The 9,586-nt window shown below is 55.2% G+C and overlaps 1 protein-coding gene across 1 annotated transcript; it reads left to right on the top strand.

The window, feature by feature from the left end:
• Positions 1-5,592: 5,592 nt before the first annotated feature.
• APLNR (apelin receptor) lies at positions 5,593-9,283 on the top strand. The gene has a single exon (XM_067748995.1). It carries the CDS (start codon positions 5,862-5,864, stop codon positions 7,011-7,013), a length of 1,152 nt encoding a protein of 383 aa, XP_067605096.1. The 5' UTR covers positions 5,593-5,861; the 3' UTR covers positions 7,014-9,283.
• The last annotated feature ends 303 nt before the right edge of the window (positions 9,284-9,586 follow it).

Consider the following 9,586-nt stretch of genomic DNA (forward strand, 5'->3'; position numbering starts at 1 on the left):
GAGGCGGGGAAGGTGTCATTTCCAAAATGTTTTATGAAATGCTGATGCTGGCCCTGTGCTACTTCCTCTCCCCCATTACTCTCCTCTTAAGGGCCATCACCTCATCTTCGGAATCAATGGCCTCAATGCAATTTAGGGAGTCCTTTCTCTTCGAAGTCATGGGAAACTAGCCCTCCATCCAGGTGGTCTTAGAGAAAGCCCTGACTTCACAGGGCTTCTGAAGTTATAGAAATGCTGGTCCTTCTGGCTGCAGCCTAATGGTCCCTGTGTATTTATTAGATGCCCACTGTGTACAGGTGCCATGCTACGTGGGGGGGGGGGTGTGGGTAATGGTGGGTGAAGGCGTGAGAGGGGTGGGTGAGGAGATAAGGAAAGGTCCTGCCCATCACTGACTTCCACCGAGTCAGTCTGCCTCTCTCTTTTGACCTTTTTAGCAGGAAATCCACTTCTTCAAACGCCTCTGGGAGCCACTGCCACAATTCCCAGAGTCACAGAAAGCTAGCTCTGGCTGGTTCAATGTCCTCATGTACCAACAGGGAAACTGAGGCTCAGGGAGGGCAAGAGCCTTGTCTAGGGTCACACAGCAAGCTAGTCATTCAGGTTCCAGCTAGAATGTCAGCGACTCCCAAGCCCTGCACTCCCGTGGTCTACCCTGTCAAAAATCATCCCCTTTCCGTGTATTTTCTCTGTCGTTATCCATAGATTTCATCGCGTTTCCTTACTGCGCATCTATTTTGTCTCGTTCCGGCCTCTAGGATATACGTGCAGGAGATCGGAGACACGGTCTGAATTGTTCACACTATAGTAGCTGCTCAGTAAGTATTTGTTGAGTGAATGAATTCGTGATCAAGATGAAATTGGGACTCGTATTTCCTGGCTCCCAGGCCGGTGGGTTTTCCTGCATTTGCTGTCCCCAGAGCTCAGGAGATCCAGGAGTTCCGGAGACTGGCCTGGGAGTCTGAAGGACACCAAATGGCCAGGGGAGAAGGGGCTGCCAAGGGGGCTCTGCTTTAATGGTCAGAAGGCAGCTGCCCATTTGCTTTCGGTCAGATAAGATGGGATGGGGAAGGGAGTGTGGCTGGAGGAAAGGGAGTGGGCTGGGCACCCCGCCTGCTTCCCTCGCCTGCCCTCCCCTTCTCCTCAGATGACACCACCAGCTGTGAGGGACACAGCTGCTGCCCCTTGGGAAGGGGAGAACAGGGCCCTGGTGCCCTGGGTGAGTTCCGAAGCTGAGTTCAAAGCAGACCTGTGAAGTGAGGGGGCTGCAGCGGGCAGCTGGGGGAGGAGGTGAGAAGTCAGCGAGGGGCAGAGAAAAGCAAGCCTCTGCTTTGATGTCCTGCACCCAGGCTTGGGGCCAGGTCTGGGCGAGGTTCAGCCTTTCCCCTCATCCCAAGCCCTTAGAGAGACTCCATTAACCGCCTTTCCTGCCCTCGAAGAGGCTGTTGCTGCAGGTCCCTGACCCCACCACACACTACGTGCTCGAATGCCGCGCTCAGCGCGCAGGCGCACCCGGGGCGCGCACAGGTCCTGCCCGCTCACGAGCAGCTCCACCCCAGCCGCAAGTGTGCGCAGTCGCACACGGCCCGGGCGCAGGGCCAAGGCACTCTTTGCCTTCTAGGCCAGGGACAACCCTGGAGGTGGGGTGGGTGAGGGCTGTGGAGTCACTGGACCCCACCCCCACCCCAGCAGTCTGGGCGCCCCTCAAAGGGCCCACAGCAGGTCTGGGGCGCTGGGCTGCCAGGCTCATCACAGTTTCCCAAAGAAATCACCCACGAGAGGGGCAAGTCCCGGGGGAAACGTGCTCGGCCTCTCCAGCTCCGGCCAACCCCGGTGGGGCGTGTGAGGACAGTGGCCGAGGGTCTGGCCTTGCTGCTGCTTTGCCGGGTGGCTCACGGTAGGTTCTTCTAGCTCAGTTCAGCAAAAAGGTGCCCTTGTTCGTGCAGTAGAGCAGCGCTGCGGTGAAGACCCAACCTCTTCTATCCTTTCCCTGAGCGCATTCCTTTGGTTCTAACTCAGCAGCTATATACCAGTGCCAAGTTCAGGGGGGACCGAAATGAAAAGCAGGCTCTGCCCATGTACTCTCTGTCTGGAGAGGGCTAACTTCAGAGCCCTGGGGGCACGTGAGGTCAGCCTTCAGCTGCTCGGCCCACTGAGTAAACTTGCATCTTCTGTTTTGGGTGACAGGCGCCTTGGGTGTCAGGCAGGGTGAGGGAGCAGGGCTGGCCGATCCTACCCCGTTCAGGCTGCCGTGGCAGGGCACTCAGGCCATCCGGTTCCAGCTGGTTCTCGGCTGGGGGCCAGATCTTATCAGCACCCCACCCTCTCTGGCCCCAGTCAATGACCCCCTCCCAGCCCTGGCTCCCTATTCCCTCCCATCTCAGTGAGTCTGGTTCTTCTGGTGAGATTAACTGCTTCTCTGAGTCAGAGAGCCTGGAGGCCAGAGGATTAGAGAGATGGATCCGTCTCCTCTCCCAGCAGGGTCTCTGGGCTCCTGTCTGGCTCGGAATTCAAGTGGGAGCAGCCAGGAACAGCTGGCCGATTTGGGGGACACTCTTGCCCACCTCCTTCTGTGTTCCTAACTGCAAAGGGCACAAGTGCCTACATCTTTCTGAGAAAACCAGAGACGCTCTGGATTCACTGGGGGTCTTGCATTTTTTTTTTTTGGTCATTTTATTTATTTATTTTGCATTTTCTTTTTATTCTTTTTTAATATCTTTATTGGAGTATAATTGCTTTACAATGTTGTGTTAGTTTCTGCTGTACAACAAAGTGAATCAGCTATATGTATACATACATCCCCACATCCCCTCCCTCTTGAGCCTGCTTCCATTTGGCCTCTATCTTGGAAGGGCCATCTCTTGTGACCTGACCTGAGCGGATTCCTGCTCGACACCTAGGTCCCTTTTGATAGGTCAAGGTAATCACTGAAGAAGTCTAACATGGCGGAAGGTTAACCATTTTCACCGAAGCCTGCTGTCAGGTTATAATGACAGCCCCTCTGCCACCTGCACAGTCTTCTGTCAGACAAACGTGCAGGAGCAAGCAGGCCCCAAGCAATCCCTACCCTGTGTATTGTGAGATCAAGGAAGCCCCAGCTCTGGGTCCTATTGGGTGCCCGGACCACCATGTTGCAGACTGCCACGATTCCAGAGGCTGGTCCTGTTAACTTTCTACCTGGCCTCAGGCGACTGGAAATCCCCTTTGGGAATAGCTGGTCACAGGGCGGTTTCTAGATCAGGCTAAGGTGCACTGACTCTTGCCTGGCAGTGTCTTATACTCTGTTTAATCAAGAGTGGGGAGTATCTCGAACATACTTTAGTCAATCTATTTTTAATTTCACCCAAGAGAGCTTATTTCAAAGCAAACCACAGGTATCCCAGCACCATCCTACATTGTTATGCTCTCTACAGATGGCAAATCCCCCAGTTTGAAACGGGTTGGAGTTTTTTCTTTGGGAACGTAGTGGTTTAGTTCATAGACTCAAGACAGCCTTGGTTCAAATTCTGATCTGACCTTGGCCACGTCACTTCACCTCCCTGTCCCTCAGTTTCCTTATCTGTAAATTGAGTTGAATGAGGGTACCTACTTTCTAAAGTGTTTCTGCTGATTAAAAGAGATCATGAAGACATATAAAATAGAAAATGTTTAGAAGAATGTCTAGCATGTAGTAAGCACTCAATAATTAATCCTCACGGGAAACACCAACAGTTCGCATCTGCACGTTGCCTTTCGGGAAAGGGCATCCGAGATCCTCAGGACCCTCCTTATCCTTCTCTGCTTCTCCTTTCTTGCGTCTCCCCGTTACCCTCTGAGGCTTTGGCCGTGCTTGTTTTCATTTCCCCGGCTTTGCATTTTGTGTTTCTTCCTCCCGGCCTATCCTTCCTGTTTTTCTGCTTCCTTCTGTTCGGGGTAAGCTGCCGTTCAAAGAGCACCAACTGGGGGCCTGGGGACATGTTTTACTTGTCCTGCCCTCTTATTTTTAAAAAATGGAATGAATTCCCCAAATTTACAAATCTGGAAATTTCTCATAAAATCTAGAATTTGAAATTATGTAGAAAGATCAGAAGGCATGGTCCTGGTAGCTTCCACATTTCTGTGTGGCAAGTGGAGACTGGAGCCCAGGAGTCTTCCTCCTGATAGAGTGTGCTTGCCCCTCTTGCCAGCCTCCACCACTCCCTGTTGTCTCAGGCTGCTTGTTTTACCCAGATACATTCTTAGCCTGGTCCTTGTGAGTATTTGAGTTTGGGGTCCCTGTCTTAAGACCTCTGGCGATGATTTTTCTGACTGACGCTTCTTGAGATAACAGATTCTAATTCTGTAAGCCTTTTGCTTTGAATGTGGCCGAGACTCATCTCCGGATTTTGCTTCATCTCACTCTTGCCCAACTTTAGATGGCCTTCTCCACTCTCAGGGGTGCATAGTTTTAATCTTATCTTGTGTCTCATTCTCTCCTTCCTGCCCAGAGGTCCTGGAGAGGCCAACGGACAGGGCAAAGCCAGTTTCTATGGGATTGTGCCCACAGCATCTACTAAATGGTTACCCGTTTTTCTGCCTCTTCCTTCAGTTATGACTTCCTGACCCCCACATGCCCTGTCTGGTCTATGTACGGCAGTAAGAACTCAGGGACCGAAATGTATCCGTGTTTTCACTGCATAGTAATTCAAACACCCGTTCTTCTTTATATGGACTCCTCTTTTCACTCACTCCCTGATTCATCCATCCACTTACTTATTCACTCAACAACCATTTAGTGACCACCTACTACCTGCCAGGCACTGAATTCGGTGCTTGGAGAAGAAGAAAAGCAAACAACAAAAGCAAAACAAAATTTATCCTGTGAACTTGGGCAAGACATTTACCTTGTTCAGCCTCAGTTTCCCCCCTCAGTTTCAAGCCATAGATTTAGTAGCTTGATTAGAGATACTGTCGTCTGAGGTTTCTTCTCTGACTCTCTCCTTGACCCTCTAAAACTTCCTGTGCCATCTGAAAACTGCAATCTGCTAACAGCTTATGAATCGCAGACAAATCCCTCTATAACTGGGTCTGTAGACCACAAACATCCCCACAGAGAGAGGGTCAAAGCCGAGGTGTAAAGGAGGAGGGTGTGAGGGGAAGGATAGAGGGAAGTCTGCTCGGGGTGGGGCTGGGAGGGCGGGAGGGGAGGGGAGGGTGGAGCACGGAGGAGACAGACCGGCCTACCAGGAGGGCATGCCAGAGGCTGAGACCATCCTGCGAAATCTCACACCCTCCTCGCCCCCTCCCCGGCTCCAGCTCAGGCTGGGTTTCAATCTGCATAATTTGCCCCATTTAGAGGGCCTGGGAGGGGGTGAGAACAGGAGGGTGCAGAGGACTGAGGAGGGCTTCTCCAAACACCAGAGGAAACTGGAGGGAGAGAAACTGGGCCAGGAGGAGAGCAGGCTGCAAACCACAGATAACATTCTGCCCAGCACTGCAGGGGTCAATCTGGTCCACTTGCCCAGGGACAAGAAGGAAAAAAAAAAAAGTGGGCTGTAACTTCAAGATCCTAAGACTCACAAGTGAGGGGCTGGTCTGGAGGTGGGAGGAGGGAGGGACAGCCAAGGAGGAGACAGAGACTCAGGAGGGCGCGAGGAAGTGTCTGAGCTGAGGCTGGGGCAGGGCAGGAGCGGGTGGAGGGAAGCCTGCAGGAGGGAGGCATCCTTCAGGGTCCAGAGGAGCCAGAGGCAGCTCCATCTGCTGCTAGGAAGGGCTCTGGACACCTCCAGCCCTTCCCGCCTGCCCTCCGAGGCTCCAGCCAGCAGCTGAGGGTACTTGCTGAGTTGGCGCGACACAGCCACGGAGCTGGTACCCCCGGGACCCCGTGCCCGACTTGGCTCCCCAGCATGGAGGAAGGTGGCGATTTCGACAACTACTACGGGGTGGACAACCAGTCTGAGTGTGAGTACGCGGACTGGAAGTCCTCGGGGGCCCTCATCCCTGCCATCTACATGCTGGTGTTCCTGCTGGGCACCACGGGCAACGGCCTGGTGCTCTGGACCCTGTTTCGGAGCAGCCGCGAGAAGAGGCGCTCGGCTGACATCTTCATCGCCAGCCTGGCGGTGGCCGACCTGACTTTCGTGGTGACCCTGCCGCTGTGGGCCACCTACACGTACCGGGACTACGATTGGCCCTTCGGGGCGTTCGCCTGCAAGCTCAGCAGCTATCTCATCTTCGTCAACATGTACGCCAGCGTCTTCTGTCTCACCGGCCTCAGCTTCGACCGCTACCTGGCCATCGTGAGGCCCGTGGCCAACGCCCGGCTGCGGCTGCGGGTGAGCGGGGCCGCGGCCACGGCCGTCCTGTGGGCGCTGGCCGCCCTCCTGGCCGTGCCGGTCATGGTGTTCCGCTCCACCGGCACCATCCTCCACGTGGAGAACAGCACCAGGGTGCAGTGCTTCATGGACTACTCCATGGTGGCCGGCCCGAGCTCCGAGTGGGCCTGGGAGGTGGGCCTGGGCGTCTCGTCCACCGCCGTGGGCTTCGTGGTGCCCTTCATCGTCATGCTCACCTGCTATTTCTTCATCGCCCAGACCATCGCCGGCCACTTCCGCAAGGAGCGCATCGAGGGCCTGCGGAAGCGGCGCCGTCTCCTGAGTATCATCGTGGTGCTGGTGTTGACGTTCGCCCTGTGCTGGACGCCCTACCACCTGGTGAAGACGCTCTACATGCTGGGCAGCCTGCTGCACTGGCCCTGCGACTTCGACATCTTCCTCCTGAACGTTTTCCCCTACTGCACCTGCATCAGCTACGTCAACAGCTGCCTCAACCCCTTCCTCTACGCCTTCTTCGACCTGCGCTTCCGCCAGGCCTGCGCCTCCGTGCTCTGCTGGGGACAGAGCAGGTGCGGGGGAGCCTCCCACAGCAGCAGTGGGGAGAAGTCGGCCAGCTACTCCTCCGGGCACAGCCAGGGGCCCGGCCCCGGCAGCGGGAAGGGCGGAGAGCCGACGCAGGAGAAATCCATCCCCTACAGCCAAGAGACCCTCGTGGTTGACTAGGGCTGGGATCGCGGGCGCCTGGTGCCCTCTGCCCGGCCCCAGCCTTTGCCCTTGCTCTCTGAAGGTCAGGTCGCCGGGGGCACCTTCTCTCTTGCACTTGACTCCTTTCCCTGCCTCCTGCCTGTGTCCTTGTCCTCCTTTTCCCTTTGCTCTGGTTCAGAGGTTTGTGGTTTAGTGGAGAGAGATTGAGCCCTGCAGACCCGGGCTCTGCCACTCAGTCTCTGTGAGACTGACCTTGCCGCAGTCTCTTCAACTCTCTGAGACGCAGTTTCTCTACGTGTATACAATGGAGAAACTAAAGTGATGTGTGTGTCCTGGCTCAGTAAAAGTTCGTTTCCCCCCAGCATTTTTCTTGGATCTGCAGCTTTTTTTCCTCCCCCCGTTTCCTTTTAGGTCTCTCGCCCCTCTTCCTCTCTCTGTTTCCCCCTTTCTCTCTGCAATTTTTACTCAGAATCCGTACCTCCTGGCTCCCACCCCCTCTCCCATAGCTCGTCTTCCTCGTTCAGCCCCTCCTTTCCATTTTTACTTCTTCGCTCTGAAGGGCTCCTAAGGGTTAAGACTCCTGAAGCTTGCAAACACTGCCCCTGTTCAAGCGCTTTGTCCGGTTCCCTGAGTGCCCCGGGAGGGAATGGGAGAACGGCCGAATGGCCGGGCAGGAGGCGGGCTGGGTGTCAGCAGAATGACTGCTCCCGTCTCTGCAGCTGAGGGCCCCAGAGCCTCCCTCCAAATTGGAGCGCTGCGCTGTCCTTTCAGGCACTGGAGGTAGAGCTGTCCACGAAGGGGGCCTCCCTTCCTGCAGCCCCTCCACGATGCCAACTAGATATGCTTTCTGCAGATTTCCTTAGACCCTTTTATTTCATCCTCTATTTTCTGTGGGGACTGGAGGGCAATGGGGTTGATGAAGCAGCAGGCTCCTTGGTTTCATGATATGAATGGGGAGCTGGGAAGGGAAGATGGAGAAAGAGGGGGAGTCTGCATTTCGTCTAAATGCTGCTTCGGTTCCCTCCCCAAGTCCTCATCCCTCCAACCTCCTCCAGAACCGTGAGCCGCGGCTCTCTCCCCGTCTCTCCACCCCATCCCGACATCTCCAGGATGTTTTTCTTGGGCACTGGTGTGAGTGGGTGCCAGGGGTCACTTTGGTGGGGGTGGGACGCTTGCTTTGTGTGCGCACATGTGTGTAAACGAGGATGAGCATCGCACGGAGAGTGGTGTGCCCGTGTTACTTGTCACTTGGATGAACTCACCCACCCCCCACCCCCCCCCCCGCCCCACTCTCCAGATCTCTGCTCTTCACCCAATATCCCTGAGGGAAGAAGGGACATGCTGAGGCAATTTAGAATAAAAATGAGTCCACCCCCACTGGATCTGGGGGCTCTGACGGCTGGTCCGCGCTTTAAGAGAGAAGTCTGTGTTTGTGCCCAGGCTCCCTCTAGGGAGACCCCTTTCCAAAGCAGCTGGCGCCCAAAGCTTGGGGAAGTCTTGTGCTCTGGGTCCCTGCGCCGCTGTCCTTAGTTCTATGAGGGAAATGGGAGCTTCCCTTGACCCCTTTCCCAAGCCTGCCAACCTTGCTTTGAATTTATAAGCATCTCCTTCATCACTATTTTTCCAGGGTCAGTAGCCCTCTTCCTAAAGGGGGACACCTGCTTGCCATGTGGTGGAAAGCACTGGGTGGGTTTTTTTCTCACCTCCCGTCAGGATCAGACCGCTTGGCTTCTTGGGGGGCTGGGAACGGGGACTGGAGCAGTCATAGCAAGACTGGTGGCATGACAGCCACACCGCCAGAGAGGCTTTGAGGATGAAGATGCTTGTGGGGCCTTTGTGCACCGAGGGCAGGGTGTGTATGTTCCGGGTTTTGTTCTTGGAGGACTCTGGACGTGAAGGACAAGACATGAGCCATGGAGGCAGGAAGAGCCCAGCTTGATGTCAGTGGACATCTTGACCCTGGGTGGGATGGAGCCAGCTCTGGGAGCAGAGGGAGGGGAAGAAGGGAAGGGACTTATCTCAGCTCATTCTTCCCATCTCAGGCCAGAATCTTCCACAGACAGACTCACTTTCTCAGTCCAGGGCTGTCCCCAAAGCCTCCATTCAAGGCTGGAGGAAGCTCCCAGAAGGGAAGAGGTGCCCCCTGAGGCCCCGTCGGTGATCCTGGACAGAGGGTGGAGGAGGCTGCCGGCTGCCCCACTTGCCCCTTCTTTGGAACGTCTATGCTATTTTTTGACCCTGTTAGTCACTGCGGTTCATCAAATAAACCTTTTTGTGTGTGTGTGTAACTATTGTGTCCGAAGCCTTTTCTCACACTCGTGTCTTGGGATAAGGAAGGGACCCCTAGTTTGCAAATGTTATGGTGGGAAGTGGGGCGAGTAGGCTGAGGGGAGCAGTGCGGAGAAGACGACCTAAAAGGAGTTGAGTGGGAAACTGGAGAGGAAGCTGGGGGGTGGGGTGGCGAGAAGATGGAGAAAATAGACGCCAGAGAAGGGACAGGATCGGAGTGAGAACAGGGAAGACGGCAGAGGAAATAAAGGGACAGGGTGCCGCTAAGCTTTTGTGCTCTGAAAAGCCGTGGAATCAGTGGG

This window comes from Pseudorca crassidens, chromosome 9, assembly GCF_039906515.1.
Source record: "Pseudorca crassidens isolate mPseCra1 chromosome 9, mPseCra1.hap1, whole genome shotgun sequence".
Lineage (NCBI taxonomy): Eukaryota > Metazoa > Chordata > Mammalia > Artiodactyla > Delphinidae > Pseudorca > Pseudorca crassidens.

Coding starts and splice junctions, on each gene's coding strand:
- APLNR (XM_067748995.1), top strand. CDS start 5,862: ATGGAGGAAGGTGGCGATTTCGACAACTACTACGGGGTGGACAACCAG.